Below are 23,828 nucleotides of genomic sequence, written 5' to 3'. Positions count from 1 at the left end.
TAAAGATGAGATTAGAAAACCATTTCTCAAGTTTCCTGCTTGAGCATTTCTGGAAAAGAAATGAAACTACTTGGCTTAAGTAAATAGTAAATGATAGGTCTGAGCAAACAGCAACAGAAATTACCAAGATCAACTCCTCTTTTAAAACCCAAAAGAAAAAAAGATAGCAAAGGCTAGAGGAAACAATAATGGAGGAGGATAGATAGCTAGAAGACCTACTAGACATTAGTGTCTTCTGTTGATGCCAGTATTAGAACAATTATGGCAATATGTGTTGCAAATGAACCAACTGAATTGTTAAAAGCTGTTTTGGTATGAACATTTATCCAATTCTGCTTATCTCTGCAAGGTTTCTTGCCCACATTTGGTCCTGCCTGGGTAAACATGTATGGGTCCACCCGCAACTATACACTCATGGATGAGCATCAGGACTTGAATGAAGGCCTGGGTGAAGGGGTCTCCTTCCGAGCCCGTCTGCTTCTTGGTCTAGCAGTAGAGATCTTGGATACCAGCAACCCTGACATCACCAGTTCCACAGAAGTTCAAGTTGAATTAGCAACTCCTGTCACTGACGTATGTTTCCTATGTTGTAATAACTACAATATCTTGTGATCTCAGGATATCACACAGCCACATTTAGTGGGGAAGCCTCCCTTCAATAGACTTTAGTCCATTCTTTATTGCAAATAGCTCTGTTTTTCAGTGTGAACCAAGACCTAAGAAAACAAGAAAACACAAGAGTTGTGTTTCAGCAATATCGCCAAGAGTTGCTGTATGTCTGGGGTTCCAGGTTTGATTCCTCTGAATTCACAAACCTAAACTCAATTCCCAGTTAGTCATAGTTTATTGGTTTTTTAAAAAACCCAAAATAATTCACTGTTAAATTGCATGCTTTGTGTATACAAAATTTCTGGTACGTTCCCATGCCACCAAATAAGAAAAGAGCTTACTAGGTAATCTTTTGGAGTTGGTGAACTCCTTTAAAATGCTGAGGATTAGGTTTGTTGGTTTGTTGGTTTGTTTGTTTGTCAAAAATGTAAGATAACAAGATATAAGTATAAACATGTTTATGAATACAGAATAAGGACACGAATAGAGGAAACATTAGGACAGGGACGTAGGCACGTTGGTGCACTTATGCACGCCCCTTACAGACCTCTTAGGAATGGGGTGAGGTCAACAGTAGACAGTTTAAGGTTAAAATTATGGGGGTTTGGGGATGAAACCACAGAGTCAGGTAGTGCATTCCAGGCATTGATCACTCTGTTGCTGAAGTCGTATTTTCTGCAATCAAGTTTGGAGTGGTTTACCTTAAGTTTGTATCTCTTGTGTGCTCGTGTATTATTTCAGTTGAAGCTGAAGTAGTCATTAACAGGTAGGACGTTGTAGCAGATATTTTTGTGTACTATACTTAGGTCAGACCGAAGGCTGTTATAATTATATAAATATATAGTATTATAATACTATATACTGTATACTCGTATAAAATGCCTCCTTAGGAGGAACTTGTTTCTGCACAATGCGTCCCCTATAGTGGACTGCCTGCTTCAATTGGTGGGCATCAAAGAGATTATTTGCAGACATATTGCTGCCCCTGATTCCATGTTTCCTACCTATGCTATTGACCAATGATCTGAATAAATATGTCACCTTCATGGGTTGAAGTCCTTCATCATAATCATAAAACCTGCTGTGTTTTTATCCCACCCCATCTCACAGAGCTGCACAGGCAAGATGGAGGAGTTTTTTCTCTTTGGATCCTTTCTGGAGGCTACCATGGTTGACAGAAAGAATGGAGACAAACCAATTAATTTTGAGGTCACAATAGGTTTGTGAAGGAATTTTGTTAAGCATTGGGTATGGGTGACAGAGGGAGATTTGCTTTCTGTGATGCCATACAAGCAGAACTGAAAGTATGAACTGGCTTTTCCAAGTGTCTGAACAAGAAGGATGTCTTTGCAAAATTGCTCTATTATCGATTGATGATTTCTCATTATTGTAGATGTTCTGTTCCAGCACATAATGTTTATCAAAATACAAAGCATGTAACATCTATGGTGTTGCATTTGTTATTACCAAATGGTTTAGTTGATTAATAATGAATCAAAGAAAGCATTCTATTGATATTTCTAAAAATGCTATTTAGAAGAATTAAATCAAAATGATCATAAAAAATTCCTGAATCCCTAAACTTAAAAAGATTGCTGGTTTATTCTTAGATTTCATTTTGTAGATATTCTAAAATTCTGCAAATAGAGTTGACTAAAGATTCCTATGTTCAGTGTACTGAACAACGCATAAATCACATCTTTCTATTTGACCTTCAATAGACAGAACTTAAGTACACGTACTTCTACTTGTTTCCCAATAGTAATGCCTTAATAAAAATTACTATCTACAAGGAGTCCCAAAGGTGCTTTTTCAAGAGGCAACTGGAAGATTCTTGGATGGGAAGTGAAACATCTTTTTTTAAAAAAACCCAGAAAATCCAGTTTTCTCTTGAACCAGTTTGGGACAACCATGACCTGGATGACTGAGAATCTCCATAGACTTTTATCTACAAGGAAGTATGCTTAGGATAGATATTGTATTCCTTTTGCATTCTAAACTTTACATTGATTATATTTCTAGTATGTTGAATATCCATAACTCTGTTCAATTTACTATTTTTATTTTTTTCAATATTGTTTGATTTTTTATGTTTCTTGCCCACAAATATATTTCTGGATGAAACTGTGGTTTATAAAATATGTAAAATGATAAATCCTCACTGACCCCCTCATTTGTCAAGCTGTACTTCAACTTTAGTTAGTCATTTTTTCAAACATTAAAACAGGAGAATGAATGGTAGGTAGGGAGATATATTTGACTGAAATATGCATATTGGCATAAATGATTTTAAAATGACGTATTAAGATGCCAGTTAAGATGCCAGTTGTTCAGCTAAGAATGTGTACACGTGATTTGAGTAACATTGCTTCAGGATGGTTTGTGGTGGTGGTGATGAAGAGGAAGAGGAAGATGGTTCTTGGTATAGGATATAAACAAGCTAATTCTGATGTGTGATGAATTGTATAGGTGATTTTGAAACTTGCCATGACTGTGATTGTTCACATTATTTTTAGTCTGAATTTTTGTGATTTATATTTCAATCCTTCTAATGCAGCTTGATATAAAAGTTCTCCAGATGTTGAACATAATAAAATATGGATCACTTTCAGGATTGAATAATGACAGGGGAGCATGATCATGAAAATTTCATATTCCTGAGAATGATTTATGTAATATCAGTCTTATTCAAATTTTAGATTCTGTTTCTTCCATTTCCAATGGAAATCCAATCTGCAGGCGTTATATATAACACTAATCCATTAAAGTATAACTATGAAATCTCACTCAACAATGTTATCCCAGATACTCATTCCTGGAGTTTGGGCTTTATGGTTATTCTCATCGTGCCCAAAATCTTAATTCAGCCTCTGGGTAGATCTAAGATACCATTGGTATGGTTAGGCAAGGCTCGGTAGCTCTAATAAATGGTATAATCTTTCCATTCTTCATCCTACAGAATCTGATTCCTTTTTCTTTTTCCCAAGGCAACTATGGCAATGAAATTGATGGCATATCCAGACCCACCATCAAGAAGAAGAAAGATGGTGGGGATGGCAATGAGGAGGAATCTGAGCTGTTACAGAATGACAGTGATGAGGAGGCCAATATCGATGGGGAATTTTTCTCAGTCTCTACTTCTCCAGCCCTGAAACCATTGATTACTGACAGGCAAGTGAGCTTGGCCGGTCTTGTTAATATGAAAGGACATTTACTTAAAAAGAGGAAGACTGTAAGATCTGTTGGGTGTCAATAACAATACCAATAGCACTTAGACTTATATACCATTTCACAGTGCTTTACAGCCCTCTCTAAGCAGTTTACAGGATCTGCATATTGCCTCCAGAATCTGGGTCCTCATTTTACCCACCTCGGAAGGCTGGAAGGCTGGAAGGCTGAGTCAACCTTAAACCTGGTGAGACCTGAACTGCCAAACAGCTGGCAGCCGGTGATCAGCAGAAATAGCCTGCAGCACTGCATTCTAACCACTGTGCCACCGCAGCTCTTTAAGATATATATTCATGGGTTTACTTTTCTTTGATTCAGAGATGGGGCAAATGATACTGCATTTCCCCATTTTCAGTACCATGTAGGAGGGATGGCAAAACCCAAAATACTTTTGTGCTAAGCCTTTGTCACTATTGCATTTCCATCAGTAAAAAATGCATTAGATCTTGAAAAATTTTGTCCCAGTTTCCATGTAGCTCATGAGGTACAGTAAGCCTTTGTCTTTGACTTACAACCACAATGGAGCCCCAAATTTCTGTTGCTAAGCGAGACATCTGTTAACTGAGTTTTGCCCCATTTTACAACCTTTCTTGCCAGCGTCTGAATTTTGGTCACATGACCATGAGGATGCTACAAGAAGTGTGAAAAATAGTCATAAGGCACTTTTTTCAGTGATGTTGTAACTCTGAACAGTCGCTAAATGAAATGTTGTAAGTTGAGGACTACCAATATTAGAGAAAAATACTAACAAAGGGTGGGGGGGGAGCTATTCTGTTACCGAATGAAAGTATGTCACTTTTTCTCTTGCTATTATAGGAACTATTTTCACTTACCATATTTTGACAAGAAGCCTTGTATTTACATCAAGAGTTGGTGGCAGGACCAGAGGCGACGTCTGTATAATTCAAATATCATTGATAAGATTGCAGACAAGCTGGTGAGTTCCTGCAAGGGAAATAGGAGGATGAGAGGAAGAATGGGGTGGGTTGGAATGTAATGCCTATGGAATCATCATAATCATCTCCTTTTAATGACCACATAATCCCTTTCGGAGTGGAGTCTGGGCAACTGAATGGAGCTGAGTGTTTACTGGCTGGATGCCCTTCCTGTTGCCAATGAGGAGTTTTGTTCAGCAGATACATTCTCATTGTGCCCAGAGAGAGTAATATCTGCCTCTACCTAGGATTGAACTCACAGCCTCCTGATTGAGGAGGCAAGAGCTCCATCTCTAGGCCACCGCACCACTCAAAATGCCTCTGGAGTGACGGGTGCAAATCTCCCATTGTAGCCCTGTCTACTGAAAAATCATTTCTGCTTCTTTAGGAAGAAGGCCTCAATGATGTGCATGAGATGATCAAGACTGAAAAACCGCACCCAGAGCGCCGTCTCCGAGGAGTGCTGGAAGAACTGAGCAGTGGATGTCTGTAAGTAGGAAAAGGGATTGAGGGTGCTAATAAAGCTACCTTTCTTCCCAAGGAATTAGGCCTCTTAATGCCCTTGATTCGAATAATTGGTGAGGTTTATTTCCACAATGGCTCAGCGGTTAAAGATGCTGAGCTTGTCATCTGACAGCCCAGGTTCAAGACCCGAGCGCCACGTGACGAGGTGAGCTCCCATTATTTACCTCAGCTCCTGCCCACCCAGCAGTTTGAAAGCTGCAAATGCAAGTAGATAAATAGGTACCACTTCAGTGGGAAGGTTAACAGTGTTTCATGTACCTCGGCATATAGTCATGCTGGTCTCATAACCATGGAAATTGTCTTTGGACAATGCTGGCTTCCTTGGCTAAGAAATGGAATCGAGCACCACTACCTAGAGTCAGACATGACTGGACAGGGGAATTTTTTCTTTTACTTTTTAAAATGGCAGTATGTATTATCTGGATTGGTCTTGTTTTGATGGATTCAAACAATGAACTGTCTCTGAATTTTAGTTCATCTTCTCCAAATCATTCCTTCTTATCAAGGTTCCAGTAAAGTAAGGATGGTCAGCCTCTTCGCAGTTTGAGTCCATGTGATCAGTTTCCATCCATCCATCTATCCATCCATCTATCCATTCTATACATTTCTGTTAACCTAGTCTGTCAGGTTAAATGTCTAACCCATTCATATCACATCCCCCCATAGTCCTGCAAGGGTTAACACAACCACATATCCCATCACTCCACCTTACCTCTGACTCCTCCCCCTGGGTATAAGAGGTCCCACCACGAGGCCATCCAGCAGTCCCAGATGTGTATCTGTAAGAGAAGGACAAAAGGTCAGTTACTATTAGAGGAATGGGCCTAGGAACAATCCAGGTCTGCAATAAAAGAATTCCTTGAAGACATTACTCTGTCTCGTGAGTTATTGGGTTAGATCCATCACTATATCATAGTCAAAAGGCTTTTGGCAACTACCAGTACATAGAATTGTTAGTCAATTAGGCATATTGGCTTCTGAAACAAAAGACTACCAATACTTTGTATGCTGTTGCTTTCCATCTGGAAATTCTAGAATATTAATTAATTGTCCATATCTTTAAAACTTATTTGCTTGAAGAAAGAAAGATACCTACCACATCTTTTATGTGTTTCTTGTAATGATGGCTTGTTATTTGGGCTCTTTAGAGAAATTTAATCTCTCCTTTCTCTCTTTCTCTTCAGTTTTAGCTTTAAGTACCACATTCTGAAATTTTGAAAGTATTGTACCACTTCAAAATTTTAGTTTTTTAGTTTTATTTGAAAGACCCTCTTTGAAAAATACCAAAATTATTGTCTAATTAAGCCCTAATTAAGCATGTTTATATTATGGAATACAAAATATTTTCAAGGGTTTCTAAGAGCAGAAGTAGATGCTACCTTAGTGCATAATAACTACAGCCTGGCATTTGGAAAAACAGAGAAATTCCAAGAAAGAAAAAAGAGCAGAAAGGAAGATATATGTATCCCATTCTACATCTCCTGTTTGTTTCTATTTACTAGTCATGCACCCCTTTACCCCACCCCCCGTCATTTTCTATCACCAATAAATTTGGTGAGATTCCCCTTTTCTATTCAAAAATCAAATATTAAAGGATAAAAGTTTGAGGACTGAATTTTGAGGTCGCAATTCTCTCTTTTTTCACAATATCCTCTTTCCACAGGAGATTTGTGTCTCTCTCCAACAAAGATCACAACCACTCCTCCCGGACACGTCTGGATCGGGAAAGGCTGAAATCCTGCATGCGGGAACTGGTGAGCATCCTTCCTTCCTTCCTTCCTTCCTTCCTTCCTTCCTTCCTTCCTTCCTTCCTTCCTTCCTTCCTTCCTTCCTTCCTTCCTCCCTCTCCCTCTTTCTTTCTTTCATTCATTCGTTCATTCATTCATTTGTTCATTAATCTTTCTTTTTAATGCACAAAACATTTCATAATGCATTGTCAAGAGACTCGGTTAGAGATTCTACTAAATGATTCATTTGAATCATGGTGTTTTATAACAACTGGCATCATCCACAAATATATGGTACCTTACCCAGAATCATTGGATAGCCTCCTCATATAGATGTTGAATAGAATAGGCCAGCATTCTACACTGAAGGGCCTGAGAACTCACTCTGTCCTCCCTCATAATTATCAGCTGGGATTATCCACACAGTAATGAACGCAATCACCATAAAATGTTGCTCACAATGTCTTCAGGTACCTTGAAAGGATATCATGGTCAACAGTTCTGATGGCCACTGAGAAATGTAGGACAAAGATGGATCACTCTTTAAACTCTAGCTCTATGATAGGTTATCCATGCAGGCAAACAGTGTAATTTCTATCTGAACCCAGCCTTGAATCCAGACTGCCTATGGGCAAATAAACTTTTTCTGGGGTTCTCTGTAAATTGCTTTACTATCACCTTCACATATTTCCCCAAGAAGGGAAAATTGAAAAAAAGATGATACTTCTCCTCATTCACTGGCTCCAGGGCTGGACTATTGGAAAGGGAAACAAATTGGTACCTCTTTCAAGGCAGACAATCTCTCTCTCATCTCACAATGAATCCTCTTCTCAGAAGTTTTAACCAACCAGGGAAAACCTTATAGATGGCAAAACTGGCCTAGGAGAAAATTGAATCCATGTTCTTGAGATCCACAGGCTCACACCTCCCAAGTATTGCAAGTTATTACTTTTGGACCCTAGATACCTGCTTTTTTAAATCGAAGAGAATACCAGCAATTTCATCCACCAAAGTCCAGCTAAACAGTTAATGTGCATTTGGCAAATAAAGACAAGCCATTAAGAACACTTCTATCCAATGTCCTTTTTGCATTCATATTCCAGTGATCTATTTTAGGCACAAATATTGCTGCTTTCTGAATCACAGAAAATCCTAAACCTCAAATATGGTCATGCTAGGCTGATGGAACAAAACCATGTTTAGGAATACACTGTAAAACATGAATTATATTCCTTAAGAATGTACTCTGGTTTCTGTTCAGATTGTATAAATCGTAAAATCTTTTCTGTTAGAATAACCTAAGGGTAGTTTAGATATTAATAAAGAATATAAAACAGAACTTCATTGTTTACAAGTAGGCCCAGGTACATTAGATTTTGGTGGTTTGCTCGCCAAGCTTCTTTCAATTTAGTTTCTGAACATTTTGTCACCAGACTATGTAACATCATCATCAGGATTTTCTTTTCCTATTCCTCTTTAGCTTATATATGGCTTGTGTGCCAGGTACATTAGGTGTATCCACTTCTGAATGCATTCATTCATTCATTCATTCATTCATTCATTCATTCATTTATTTATTTATTTATTTATTTATTTATTTATTTAGCCGCCTAGTCACACATGGCGACTCAGAAATATAAAAACCTCATATATAAAACAATAAAACTAATAAAAGAGAATAACCATATAATAAATTAATAAATAAAATAAAATAACCCTACCCCACCCCAGCGACAATACATCACATGAGCCATTTAATGGGCTTTATCCTGCTCTGCGTTTCCTAGGCCCGCTGGCAGAACCAGGTCTTCAGCACCTTCCGGAAGAGTTTTAGAGTGGGGGCCATTCTAATCTCTGGGGGAATGATGTTCTAGAGAGAGGGAAACACCATGGAGAAGGCCCTTCTTCTGGGCCCCACCAGGTGTATCTCCCTAGGGAATGGGACCCACAACATTCCTTGCCTTCCCACTCTGGTGGGTTGGATAGATGTGATCGGCAAGAGACGGTCCCTCAGATAATCTGTCCCAAACCATGAAGGGCTTTAAAGGTGACATCCAGCACCTTGAATTGCACCAGGAAGCGAATCGGCAGCCGATGTAGCTCCGCAGGAGAGGTGATACATGTGCACACTGGGATCTGCACAAAACCATGCGGACCACTGCATTTTGCAGCCTTTTTTCTTGTCTTTCAGCCTCATTTCTTTTTCTCTGCTTTTTCTTTCATTATACAGGAAACGATGGGCCAGCAAGCTAAGACCATGAGATCACAGGTGAAGAAGACCACTATCAGGGACAAGTTGAAGCAATCCCAAAACTTCCTACAAAAACTGCGGTTCCTTGCAGATGAGGTGAGACTAAGTTTCATTCGTTCATAACTTTATCCCTCTTTATATGTACACCTTAACTAACCCTGGGTATCAAGGATGATTTAAGTCTGCAGGTGCATACAGAGGCCTGCTCCTTGCAGTACTGTTTTTGTTTCAATCAAGGAAGGAAATAGCTGCAGATTTGTTGGTGCAACATCCGTGTTGTGGGGACAGCTGCACCAATACTTTAACCCTCTGTCCTGAATAGGAAGGAAGATCTAAGTGTCTATGGAGATTCTCAGGCATCCTCCTCATGGTTATCCTGAAAGTGCTTTTCCGAAGTCAGTTGAATTTTGTTTGTTTTTTCCTTGAAGACATTTTACTTCTCATCCAAGCAGCTTCTTCAGTTCTGACTGAATGTTTTGTTGTATAAGAAGAAGCAGCCGGTAGAGTGATCATTTGGGGCCTTTTAGGTTGTGATCTCAGGAAAAACAACGACTCCATTTACATGTGAAAGAAGCCCAACGGATGGTTTGGGTGACTGAGTGGGAAATCCATTTTAGAACAAGGAAAGTAGCAATTCTCAAATGTTTTTGATCTCTAGCAGAGTCCCATATTCACAGTTGAAAGGGGTAAAGAAATTGATTCAATGTAGGGTAGGTGCTTGGTTCATCATGCCCAACAATCCCTGTCTTTCTCCTCTCTGCCTGTCATTTTCAGCCTCAGCACAGCATTCCTGAGATCTTCATCTGGATGATGAGCAATGGCAAGCGCATAGCCTATGCCCGCATCCCCTCCAAGGATATCCTCTATTCCATTGTGGATGAGGAAACAGGCAAAGACTGTGGAAAAGTGAAGACGGTTTTCCTCAAGGTGACTTAGCGTGTCTGTCTCTATCTGACTAACATTTCATTTTCTATGGTAGATTGGGGAAGAAGAAGGATATGAGAAGCATGTGTGAAAAAAAGAATGGAGGGATATAAATTTGGCAGGATATCATGCTCCTCCTTATCCACAGATCCCCCTTGTCTGTAGTCTGAAGGCAACAAGGGCAGAAGTGATCCTGTGCTTTCAACACAGTTGTGTGAAACAGAATTTCAGCTGAAGCTTTTCACAACCCAGAATTGTTGAGAGATTCATTGTGTAATATGTTAGGAACTTGAGAAAAACATCAAAGAAAGAAAGAGAGAGGGGGGGGAGAGAGAGAGAGAGAGAGAGAGAAGAAGGAAGGAAGGAAGGAAGGAAGGAAGGAAGGAAGGAAGGAAGGAAGAAAGAAAGAAAGAAAGAAAGAAAGAAAGAAAGAAAGAAAGAAAGAAAGAAAGAAAGAAAGAAAGAAAACTGGCAACTTTTAATAGACCAGGGGTGTCAAACTCAAGGCCTGTGAGCCACCCTGGAAACAGCAAAGGACCGGCCCACAGTCCTTCACAAGCTCTGTTTTAACTGGTAGAGGTATGTAGGAGACAGTCACAGCCGAAAACACAGCTTGCGAGGGCTGTAGGTGGCCCTCACAAGCTCCATTTTCTCTGGCAGAGAGTTGCAAGAGGTTGTCACAGCCGGAAATGGAGCTTGGGAGCCCATTTTCACTGGCAGAGCACTCGGGCCACCACAGGCACCCCTGGGACGAATGACATTGAGCTGGCCGTGCCCCCTGGCCATGCCGCTCTGCCCCCTGAGGTCAAACACAACCCTGATGCTGCCCTCAATGAAATCGAGTTTGACACCCTTGCCATAGACTTTGCAGTTTTTGCTGCAATTCAAAAGAACAGATCCAAGTTATTTCTGCTACAACAGGCTGGTTCAGCATTCAGCAGGGAAGGCAAAGCCTGATCCATATATTGAAAAAAATTAATGTTTTGAAATTGGATATTTGTGTTTTTCCAAATGCAGAACATTTTAGTCATTGAAACAATATATAAATTTGATAAACCCAAAATGTTAAAACATGTTTAATTGTGTGAAAGGCATTTAAAAAAAAAACAGTATTCTTGGATTACAGCTCCTATCATTTCCAGCCAGTTGTACCTTTAATGGTTTTGTTAGTATTTTTTTAAGCATTGGATTAAATAGTAGTGTTTGTGATAACTTCATGAGTTTCAGAACTCAAAAATAGGAATAAATGAGAAGGATTCTGATAGAATGATGGAAATACAACCTGTTAAATCTTTCTCTTCCTTGACTCATCTTTTTTCAGTTACCTGGGAAACGGGGATTTGGGCCAGCCGGCTGGACTGTACAAGCCAAAATGGAACTTTATTTGTGGCTAGGACTCAACAAACAGAGGAAGGATTTCCTCAGTGGTCTACCCTGTGGCTTTGAGGAGAAGAAACTTCCTGCGGGACAAAGTCTCCTAAATTTCCCACCCATCAGCCTCCTCTATACTAGTAAGAAAACATCCCCTTTGTTTTGAGATGGGGAGGGGGATGTGAGATGGGGAGGGGGATGCACAAGGCACGGGATTTCTTCTCTCACACAATGGGGAAGTGGAAGAAGTTCTGTCAGAAGACATTTGCTGAGATAAAATGATGTTTCCCCCCAGCAGTTCCAGACTCAGAGGTCCCTGGGATGGATCTCATTTTGGCATTAGCTGCTCCTATGTTACTTGAATGGCAGGCTGGATTAAGTGAATGTGGGACAATGTTTTTTGGCACTTCACAGCTCCAACTTCCAGTATTCTGTTGTGTTTCTACCATAATTTGTCATGTACAGTAAAATGGTGGCACTCTGCTTAATACTGTAATGAGGCTATATCTAAGCATATATAGGTAAAGATTCCCCTTGCACATATGTGCTAGTCGTTCCCGACTCTAGGGGGCAGTGCTCATCTCAATTTCAAAGCTGAAGAATCAGCACTGTCCGAAGACGTCTCCGTGGTCATGTGGCCAGCATGACTAAATGCCAAAGGCACACAGAACACTGTTACCTTTCCACCAAAGGTGGTCCCTATTTTTCTACTTGCATTTTTTACGTGCTTTCGAACTGCTAAGTTGGCAGAAGCTGGGACAAGTAACGGGAGCTCACCCTGTTACATGGCACTAAGGATTCAAACCGCTGAACTGCTGACCTTTCAATCAACAAGCTCAGCATCTTAGCCACTGAGCCACTGCATCCCACAGAATATATAGTCAGTGTTATTAGGGTGTCTGACTTTCTAGTTATTAATTCATGGCTTAGGCCCGGGATACTTGCAGGACCATCTCCAGCCACTCTCCCACCGCCCTGTGCGCTCTCACAGAGTCGGCCTCCTCAGGGTGCCGTCGGCCAAACAATGTCGGCTGACGGCCCCCAGGAGGAGGGCGTTCTCTGTGGGAGCCCCGACCCTCTGGAATGGATTGTCCACCGAGCTCAGGATAGCCCCCGACCTTCTTTCCTTCCGTCGCGAGCTGAAGACGTGGCTCTTTCGTCAACTCAACTGATCCGTTTGGGGATACACTGTTATAATTTTAAACTGTTTTAACAGGGTTGTTGATTTTAATTTTTTTCATTGTGATTTGTATTGGAATTTGTCATTTTGTAAGCCGCCTTGAGTCCCTAGGGAGAAAGGCGGCATATAAATCGCAATAATAAATAAATAAATAAATTTTGAAAATGAAACCCAGGTTCAAGGCAAAGGCCTATTGCAAAATGCTTTCATTTTTTCTTTCCCCCCAAATCTAATTCTGCACCTGTCTTCCTGAATGTAATGAATAATCTTTGTCCTTTCCATCACAGAGAAACAAGTCTTCCAGCTCCGAGCCCATATGTACCAGGCCAGGAGTTTGTTTGCTGCAGACAGCAGTGGCCTTTCTGACCCTTTTGCCCGGGTTTTCTTTATCACTCAAAGTCAATGCACTGAGGTAAGATGGCAGCTGCCTGACTCAAGAAGTGTTGTTGCAGGTCAGCCTTTTCCATTCTTTCTCCTCCAGGTATGCTGGGTTATAATTCTTTTAAACTCCATTTGGGACACATGAAAGCTGTGCGACCTAGAGTAATGGAGGTTATTGTCTACCACATCTAGAAGGTGCAGGGTGTAGAAATTCTGTTTTAGGTAATTTTTCAGAGGTGTTTGCAAGGTAAAAAAAAAGTTGAGATGGTACCTTCAAGAGTGTGATCAAAATGTTTCCTGTTTCCTGATTTTTACATACAGTGTTACAACAATGCAACACTATAGTCTATGCCAGATGCTGACGGTGTGCAGAACATGTATGGCAGATGCTGTTCCATGTTATTGGCTACGTATTAATTGGAGGGAGTTCATTCATTCATTCATTCATTCATTCATTCAATTTCTATAGCTGCCCATTTCAGCCAGTGAATTCAAAAAATATATTACAATTAAGACATTAAAAAGAAATTGAAATAATAAAAACAATGTACTCATTCATCCTTCTAAATCCGTAAATAACTTGGGACTAATTCTTTATCCAATAATTTATCTTATGTTTTCTTTCTCCTGCTCTATGGTGAAAATCAGAAGTCCTGTTTAGCGCTTAGCACTTAGACTTATACACTGCTTCACAGTGCTTGATAACCCCCTCTAAGCAGTTTACAAAGTCAGCATATTGCCCCCAACAATCTGGGTCCTCATTTTACTGACCTCGGAAGGATGGAAGGCTGAGTCAACCTTGAGCCTGGTGAGATTCGAACTGCCAAACTGCTGGCAGCCGGTGATCAGCAGAAGTAGCCTGCAATACTGCACTCTAACTCTAACCACTGCGCCACCACAGCTCATCATGGTGCTCCAGGCATTGTCAACTCTGGAGCAACACTGCATGCCATTCCCATGTCACCATAACATCCCAGGTGGTTTTTGACTGTTCTACTAGATCCAACACAGTGGGCATCCAGTGTGTCATTTTGATAAAGCAATGTCATCTGGTTGGGTCAAGGAAATAGCACCTCCTTCATAGAATACCCTCCTCAAAGAGATTCAGACAATCCAAAAGACCTGGCTTTTCCCCCAGTTGTGAATGGAGACTGCTGTGATGTGGGGGAGTGTGAAATATATGGATAAGGCATTTGTTATAGTGACTCAGTGTTCTTCTTTTATCTTACTTACGTATTTTGTTGTTATTGTTGCTTTATGGTAAGTGAACAGTCATATAAGTTTGCTGAATGGATAAATAATATATGTCTATGAATGACATATATCTTATACATGCAAATGTAACTAAAATAACAGTAAAAAGCAATAACATATTTACAACAACAAAATGTTCCAAGACTTTTTCCCAATTCCATGCTCCATTCTATTCTGCTCTTCTTTGTCTGCTTGTTTTCTAGTCAGTAAATATTCCATGCATAACAAGCATTTTTAGTTCTCTTTGAACTATTTGACATCTTTGTTCCTTTCAGATTTCCCTGTATAATTAAAGCTAATTATACATGGTGTCCTTGAGTAAATATGTTTTCAGTGTATTGTGATATGCTCATTATGAAAGCCTTTTGTATTTCTCTAGAGAAAGAATTCCATAATTAAGACACAGAAAACAACTTGTTTGTGAACCAAAAAAAAAGTCTGATTGAAAAGGGGATCAGAATGTTGAGCTTGGTATAATAACCTTAAATTTCAAATTCAAAACAAAGTGAATGATTTCTGTTTTGTATTAACAAAGAAAAACCCATCCTGTAAAATGGAAGCCAAAAGAAGATTTGTTGAGATGAAGAAAAGATATTGGACATCTTTAATTCTTTGTTTCCTCCATCCCCCAGGTCTTAAATGAAACACTTTGTCCTACCTGGGACCAACTGCTGGTGTTTGACAATGTTGAGCTGTATGGGGAAGTACATGAGATGCGGGATGACCCTCCCATTATTGTCATTGAAATCTATGACCAGGATACAGTGGTAAGAGAAGACTGAGGCCCAGTAAGGCAATTGGGTCCCAATAGTTCATTAAACGAGACAGAGGTTCTTTTTTTTTACAGGTATTGTATAAATTCAGAAACCCCCAATAAGAATGTTTCCTGATATCCCTCAGGATTATCATTATATATTCATAATAATTATATATATTTCTTAATATAATATAATATATTGCTCTTAGACAACTAAGCTAGATAGTTAGCAGCAGGCTCAGGTCCAGGATCTTGCTTCTTTTAACAGCCCCATAATCCCTTGCGGGGTGCAGTCTGGGCAACTGAACGGAGCTAGCAGAGTGTTTACTGGCCGAATGCCCTTCCTATCGCCAATGCGGAGATTTGTTCAGCAGATATATTCTCATTGTGCCCAGAGAGAGAAATATCTGCCTCTACCTAGGATCGAACTCACAGCCTCCTGATTGTGAGGTGAGAGTTCCACCTCTAGGCCACCGCACCACTCCAGGTCCAGGATCTTGCTGTATGTCTAAAAATGTTCATCAATGAAAAACAGCATCACTGCTGTCCCCATACTCATTTCTCCCAGGTAAATAGTAAGCATTTATTTTTGAGGCTGAGATGAAAAGAGTAGCTTGTCTGGCTACTTTAATCCTGAACTCTTCATCAAATGTTTTTTTTTTCCCCTGAGGGTGGACTGGAGATCAAGATGTAATAGTCTTTGCCTTGAACTTTTGAACAAATTTTTCAACTGGTAGGCACTCAGCAGTGGCCCTTTGGAGACCCTGGGATGGATTAGGAAGGTGATTTCTGTATATTTTCAGGGGAAGGCTGACTTCATGGGGCGAACATTTGCCAAACCTGTGGTAAAGATGTCAGATGAGGAATATTGCCCTCCACGATTCCCGCCTCAGTTGGAATATTACCAGATCTACCGGGGTAACTCAACTGCTGGAGACCTGCTGGCTGCCTTTGAACTCCTTCAGGTAATGGAATAAAGTGTGGTGTTTTTGAGTACAAATGGATAATATCGGGCTTGAAACCTCATTAGATAAATTCATTTGTTTCAGAGTTAATCTTGGGGTGTAAAACATTCTGGCTGAGGGAAGAGCATATGACCCAAAATCAGATGGGAGTTGTACCCTGCCCTATCTGAGATTTTTTTTCCAGTTCTTTATTTAATCATAATCATAAGTTTATTTTGTCAAGCATATATAAGATAACAGGTAAAAGTATAAACATAATTTGAATACATGAAAAGAGTAAGTAAAAAGGAATATTAGGACAGGGACGGTAGGTACGCTAATGCATTAGGAATGGGGTGAGGTCAACAGTGGACAGTTTAAGGTTAAAGTTTTGGGGGTTTGGGGAAGAAACCACAGAGTCAGTTAGTGCATTCCAGGCATTGACCACTCTGTTACTGAAGTCGTATTTTCTGCAGTCAAGTTTGGAGTGGTTTACCTTGAGTTCGTATCTATTATTTGCTCGTGTATTGTTGTGGTTGAAGCTGAAGTAGTCATTGACAGGAAGGACATTGTAGCAGATAATTTTATGTAATATGCTTAGGTCAGACTGAATTCGACGTAGTTCTAAATTGTCTAAGCCCAAAATTTGGAGTCTGGTGCCATAAGGTATTTTATTGCAGTTAGAGGAATGGAGGACTCATCTTGTAAAATATCTCTGGACTCTCTTGATTGTATTTATGTCAGATATGCTGTGCAGGTTCCAGACAGATGAGCTGTATTCAAGAATTGGTCTAGCAAATGTTTTGTATGCTCTAGTTTATCTATCTATCTATCTATCTATCTATCTATCTATCTATCTATCTATCGTGTTTCATATTCTTTCCTAGCCCCCTCATCTCAGTTAAAAATATGGTGGATTTGGACAACAAAAGCCACTTACTTGTCTCTCTGGATAAAATAAGGCATTTGTGAAAGAACAAGAAGCAAAATAAATAAGTAATAATTGCTATCAAGATAACTCCAATTTTTTTGCAAATGGATTGCATAGAGTAAGCCCTACAGAAAGATGGACCCCTCTTAGGACAGGATCTTATAAATATGAAGTGTTATTTCATTTCTGAAAATGGACATTTGCTTTTCCATCTTTTTTACTTGAGAATAGGGTTTGTTTCAAGGATCTGTCTATTTCTCTCTTCCCCTGTCCCTCTCTCATATCCATTTTCTTAGCTTCCTTATAATGAGAAAGGCAGATCTTGTGGCAGTCACCAATCATTTGTGCTACAAATTAAGATGCTTCTCAAATTGTCTAGGGCTGTTAAGATCGAACAAAATACTTGTTGTTATGCCTTTGTGCCTCTTAGCCCGAGGATCTATTTGCATCACACATTGTTTATCACTTGTTCCTTTTATTTTGCATCATTTGTTCTTTCCCCCATAACAGCTATGCCATTGCTTGTTACCAGTCCTTTTCATCCTTCAATTAACTTCTTTAAATCCCAGATAAAATGTTGTAATTGGATTTTCTAAATTAGCTAGAAATGAAGCAAGAAGCATTAATGTAATTTCCCTAAAACAGAACACACTCTGTGTGTGTGTGTGTGTGTGTGTGTGTGTGTGTGTGTGTGTGTAAATCATTTGTTGTTGTTAATTGCGAAGTCATGTCCGACCCATCGTGACCCCATGGACAATGTTCTTCCAGGCCTTCCTGTCCTCTACTATCATCTGGAGTCCATTTAAGCTCACACCTACTGCTTCAGGGACTCCATCCAGCCACCTCATTCTCTATCGTCCCTTTCTTCTTTTACCTTCAATCTTTCCCAGCATTAGGCTCTTCTCCAGTGAGTCCTTCCTTTTCATTAGGTGGCCAAAGTATTTGAGTTTCATCTTCAAGATCTGGCCTTCTAAAGAGCAGTCAGGGTTGATTTCCTCTAGGACTGACCGGTTTGATCGCCTTGCAGTCCAAGGGACTCGCAGGAGTCTTCTCCAGCACCATAGTTCAAAGGCCTCAATTCTTTGGCGCTCAGCCTTTCTTATGGTCCAACTTTCACAGCCATACATTGCAACTGGAAAAACCATAGCCTTGACTATATGCACTTTTGTTGGTAGGATGATGTCTCTGGTTTTTAGTAAGCTATCTAGATATGCCATAGCTTTCCTCCCCAGGAGCAAGCGTCTTTTAATTTCTTGGCTGCAGTCCCCATCTGCAGTGATCTTGGAGTGATCTTCCCAAATCATAGGATACTTATAAATGAAAAACTACCTTCTCGACAGACGATGCATCATGCTTGCAAAGATTAAGAAGCTAAAAAAATAGACTCTCTCATATCAGCCTTCTATCTTCCAGATTGGACCTGCTGGGAAATCAGATCTGCCTCCCATCGATGGACCCACAGATATGGATCGGGGTCCCATCTTGCCTGTCCCTCTGGGGATTCGCCCTGTTCTGAGCAAATACCGAGTAGAGGTAATATGAATTCTTTTGACAATTATTAGAGTTTGTAAGAATCTCTTTAGCACAAAATCCACATAGGAGACCATACTATAGACACCCTCAATAAACTGGTGGTTCCCTTTGGAAAATTGTTTGTTTGTTTGTTTGTTTGTTTGTTTGTTTATTTATTTATTTATTTATTTATTTATTTATTTATTTATTTATTTATTTATTTATTATGCTGCACATCACCCCATAAGGCGATTCTGAGTGGCTTTGTGAACTGTCAGAGGTATTATGTGGAATGAAGATATCTCTGGCCTTTATCTTCAAAAGCAGAGTTGATTACTTGGCACAGATTCACAATCTTCTGTATGTTTATGTTTGTCTAGATTTTTGTATATATACTGTATATCCCCACATGAAGCCTTTCATTTTATTTTACAAGAAATAAAACAAAATGAGAGCTTGGAAGATATAATTACATATATACAATCATGAACAAAAGCATCATGGGAAATTTATGAATAACAATTTAGCTGTGAGTCAAATATCAGAGGAAGAATTTCAACAATTTAAAGTAGAATATGTTTTTTTGAAGCCTTTAACATTTCAGCCCTTGTTTTATAACTAAAGTAAATGGAGATTTTCCTTTCAATGCATGCAGGAGTTTTAGGCCAACAGTGTTCATTATGATGAAATTGGTCCATTATATGTTAAGTTTCTTAAGGGATTTCTTAAGCTTCCTGGCAATATTTCTTACATTGTCTTCTTATATTTCTTAAACATGTATGTTAATTGCATTTGCGTTGTTTGCATCCTCGGTTTCTTTTTTTGTGTTTCCAATTGCCCAACTATAACAGACTCCTCTTTTAATCTCTGATCCAACTTCCTTCTAGATTTTGTTCTGGGGATTGAGAGACCTGAAGCGAGTGAACTTGGCCCAGGTGGATAGACCTCGAGTGGACATTGAATGTGCTGGAAGAGGGGTCCAGTCATCCCTCATCCAGAATTATAAGAAAAATCCCAATTTCAGCACTTTGGTCAAATGGTTTGAAGTGGTGAGTTTTTCCTCCCTTCATGGAAGCAGCATAAGGAAGAAGGGAATGTACATTCCCTTATACATAATTGATCATACATATACATATTTTTCTAAAAGAAAGCATAAAAATAAGGCATTTTAATTACATTCGGGGTTGCTCTTCTACCCTTTCTTTTCCCTCATTTCACAACAAACCTTCTTCTCCTTCTTCTTCCTTTTCCTTCCCTCCCTCCTCTCCTCTCCTTCCTCTTTCCTACTTCCCCTTCCTTTCCCCCACTCTTTCCCTCTTTTCCCCCTTTCTCACCTTCTCTCATATTCCTGTCCCCTGTCCTTTCTTCCTCTCCTTTCCCCTTTCTTCTATTCCTCTACTCTTCTTACCCTCTACTTTCTTTCTCCTTTGTTGTGGAATATTTTCTTTGTTTGGTATCTGAGCAACTCCAATATTCTAATAATATATACTTTCTTTTCAATTTCTTTTCAATTTTACTCAATCTGTCACTTTTATCATCATAATTGTACATTTATCCTTATAATCTTCTTTCTTTTCCCCCCTCCCATCCCCCTTTTCCATTTACTCTGGTGTCCTCTGGTTTTCTATTTCTTTTTTATCCTCTCCCTCATTTAACTTTCTATTTATCTAAATCGTTTATCTATCATCTTTTATTCATATTTCTTTTCTAACCATACATAAAATCTTCCCCATGTCTTGAAATACACCAATTCCTCTTTATCTTTTATTCTTAAAGTTAATCTATTCATTTTCTCAGAGTCTAAAATCTTTTTTATCACTGATATCCATGGAACGATAGAAATCCTGTGTCCTGTCCATCTCCTTATCCTTATCCTTTCCCAGGGCTTCCTTCCCACCATATACTGGCCCTGTTCTCCATTTTAACCACAAAGTTCTAAAACTTTGAGGGGGTCCAATATATACTATATTATTATTTGCATCCATGCATGTAAAATTATGTTCTATCAGCCGTGGTGGCAGAGTGGTTAGAATGCAGTACTGCAGGCTACTTCTGCTGACTGCCGGCTGCCTGCAATTTGGCAGATCGAATCTCACCAGATTCAAGGTTGACTCAGCCTTCCATCCTTCCGAGGTCAGTAAAATGAGGACCCAGATTGTTGGGGGCAATATGCTGACTCTGCAAACTGCTTAGAGGGGGTTGTCAAGTACTGTGAAGCAGTATATAAATCTAAGTGTTATTGCTATAATGTGAGCATAGTAAATGGCATGAGGCTGAAATGTTAGACTATGAGGAATACATATGCTCTTGCAATCTTTCCTAAGATTTTCCCATAGTGAAATGACATTGAAAAAGCATAACATTTGTGTAACCCTCACTCTCACTCCTGGGACAGTAGAATACTTGTAATTCAAGGACATCACATATTTATTTGACTACAATACTGAAACAATGTAGGGGGAAAATCAGATTAGAAATATGAGTACATTTCTCATAAAACGTTGGTGGCCTAACCATGCCCAAGGCAATAACAATGTTAACCAGATATCGGTCTGACCCATATCTATTTACTAAAGACTGGTTAAGTGGTCTTGGAAGCAGAAAATGTTTTGATGAGTTGCAGATTCAGCTGTGTACAGAGCTCACACTGATCATCCAATAGACGTCTTTGGCACAGAATCTGATCCTCTTTGGCTGCAGTCTTACTTTTACATACCTGGCAAAGGCCCCTTAGAAATAAGTAGGTTTTACATTTACTTAAGTCATGCATAGAGTTGTGCTGTTAATGCAGAATCTGATTATAATTTTACTGCCAGAAGTGGTATGCAAATATTTATACTTAAAAATAGTCATTATATATAAAAGAAAAGATTCAGAAATGCATTTTATGTCTTGGAGCATTAATCTTACAGTAATAGCTTTCACATCCTTCAGCAATAAATAGTTCCCCATCCCACCCCAAATTTAGATGTCATAATTAAATCTTAGATTTAATCTAAGTCAGTGTAGTCATATTCTAAATGTCAAATTCTTATGAAAATTTGGCAAACTTCGTATTTGGCATAGATCGTATCATTCAGCGCAGGGCAAAACACTTGATCAGCTGTTCAACAACTCAACCAGGTTAGATATGGGTTAGCTATGACAAGATGACCTCTCTTGATAACTGTTTGAATATCCCCAAAATTCTGTTTGAAAGTATTTTAGCTCACTCTGGCAGAGATTCTTGTACATAAAGAAGAGGAGAGCTGGCTAATGAGAACCAGAAAACAAACAATGGACTCTCCAAAGATGTAGAGGAAATGAGGGGTGGGTTTCAGCCAGTTTGTACTGGTTTGGGCAAACTGGTAGTTGTGACCTACGGGTCGGTCCCACCCCCCACCCCAGCGCTCTGCTGTCCTGTTTAGCTGCGTTTTTTAAGCTGTGTGGCATGCATGCAAGCGCGCGCAAAATGCATGCGCAGAAGGCCACACACATGCGCTCACATTTTTGGTGCTGGGGTGAACCAGTTGTTAAATTATGTGAAGCCCACTTCTGTAGAGGATTGATTGAAACTTATTCTTCCCAGTCCCTTAAGCATTCAGGAACTGGATTTAGAAATGAGAACAGAGTTTTAGAGTTTTTCAGCAATCCAAACTAAGAACTCAACATTCAAAATAACGTACTTAACCAAACTCTTCAGAAGTAACAGTCTGAAGCTTTCTCTTCTGCTTGCTTTCTCAACAATAGTCACAATAATTTTTTAATGCCTCTGAGGAAGATTTTCCAGTTTAAGGAACCAGGTCTCTTTTATGCCTCAATAGCTTGTTGAATCAAGGTCAGGCAATGTAAAAGGGTGAGGGAGTTTGTTTGTACAGCCTGATAAGGTTAATTCAGCAGGTATTTTCTCTGGAGATTTTTATCTGTTACTCTTTGGTATCCACCATCTTCGTCAACCTTCTTCTCTCACACCTATTCCTTTGTCAGAGCAGCCTTAATGCTGCATAGCATGAGTCTACAGATAGTCCTATTCTGCTGCTGATTTATCTCCCAAAAAGTCTGGTGTTTTTCCTTCACTATTCTCATTAGAAAGTCCAATTATGTTGTGAATTTGGACTATTCCAAATGTTATCATTTTTGTTAAAAATATTATATAGTTCTCCAGATGTTTAGACAACTCACTCATCCTGCTGGCATTGACCATGCTAGCTAATGGGAGTTGAAATCCTAAACTTCTGGAGAGCATTCAGGATGCCTATTTTAGTGATACAGATAATATATTAAGCTTGATAAATCCAATATATTAAGCTTGATAAAACACATAAAAGTGTATTTATTTAAAACACACGTTTCCTCTGTGCCTCTTTCTTAAATACCAGAACCTGATCAAAATGGTATGACTTGTATTTATTTTTCTTTTCAGGATCTGCCTGAAAATGAACTCCTGCATCCACCCCTCAATATTCGTGTGGTGGATTGCCGTGCCTTTGGGCGTTACACCCTTGTGGGAAGCCATGCTGTCAATTCCTTACGGAAGTTCATCTATAGACCTCCAGATAAGAAGACTCAGCACTGGAGCACAGCAGGTAGGGAATGAAGAGGAATTCATGCTAAGGGAATAGATGGCATGAGAAGATAAATTATTGGGTTGGTTGTCCACATTGGCCAAGAGTGTGACTTATTAATATGTTCTAAGTATCCAGATGATACTGATAGAAGAGAATATTTATAGCTCAGGGTTCAACTGTGGAGTCCTTGGTGCTCTCTGAGCATGGTTGTTTTCTTGCAGATGTTTCCTTACCAAACTAGATCACCTCATCAATGCACTGCACTGGTAATGATGAGGTTACCTAGTTTAGTAATGAAATATCTGCAAGAAAACATCCAAGCTCAGAGAGCACCAAGGAATCCAGATGATAGTTTATTGGCACAGAAGTAAATGGGAAATGTGAGGGTGAATAGCAAAATGTGATTTAAGAAGATAGCAAGACAGTGAAGAGATTATGTGCAAATCTCACAACAGATAAGATTTCTAGATGAGTTCAGTCAACACTCTAACCTTAGTTGAAATAGCATTGAGCAAATTCAGAGTGTTAGGAGATATTGTCTTAAGCACATTATGTGAATTGGTCTCTAATAGCAAAACATAATATAATTTATTTGTTCAGACATAGCAGATTATGGGAACATTTAATTATATTTTGTTATTTAAAGTTTTAAGTGTTAGTATGTTAGGAGAACATGTGTTATCTTTAAGAAATGAAGATGCTGCGTATCTGTGACTTTGCTTCCTCCATCTCATATGTGGCAATATTGATAA

General features: G+C 39.3%; 1 protein-coding gene across 1 annotated transcript in view; it reads left to right on the top strand.

Annotated features, from left to right (window-relative positions):
- Nucleotides 1–23,828, top strand: part of OTOF (otoferlin) — a 177,442-nt gene that overhangs the window by 121,698 nt on the left and 31,916 nt on the right. The window contains exons 16-30 of the mRNA XM_070947052.1: nt 350–573; nt 1,720–1,828; nt 3,597–3,780; nt 4,654–4,774; nt 5,161–5,261; nt 6,961–7,051; nt 9,255–9,371; nt 10,050–10,202; nt 11,521–11,710; nt 13,038–13,162; nt 15,018–15,152; nt 15,946–16,107; nt 18,431–18,550; nt 19,417–19,578; nt 22,932–23,094. Of these exons, the coding sequence (XP_070803153.1) occupies nt 350–573; nt 1,720–1,828; nt 3,597–3,780; nt 4,654–4,774; nt 5,161–5,261; nt 6,961–7,051; nt 9,255–9,371; nt 10,050–10,202; nt 11,521–11,710; nt 13,038–13,162; nt 15,018–15,152; nt 15,946–16,107; nt 18,431–18,550; nt 19,417–19,578; nt 22,932–23,094 (2,157 nt within the window). The remainder of the gene's footprint in view (nt 1–349; nt 574–1,719; nt 1,829–3,596; nt 3,781–4,653; nt 4,775–5,160; nt 5,262–6,960; nt 7,052–9,254; nt 9,372–10,049; nt 10,203–11,520; nt 11,711–13,037; nt 13,163–15,017; nt 15,153–15,945; nt 16,108–18,430; nt 18,551–19,416; nt 19,579–22,931; nt 23,095–23,828) is intronic.

This window comes from Pituophis catenifer, unplaced genomic scaffold (genome assembly GCF_029215685.1).
Source record: "Pituophis catenifer annectens isolate HBS135680 unplaced genomic scaffold, rPitCat1.0.hap2 SCAF_1, whole genome shotgun sequence".
In the NCBI taxonomy this organism is placed as follows: Eukaryota; Metazoa; Chordata; class Lepidosauria; order Squamata; family Colubridae; genus Pituophis; species Pituophis catenifer.
Note: the sequence above shows the minus strand (reverse complement) of the source record. Positions and strands in the feature narration are given on the sequence as shown.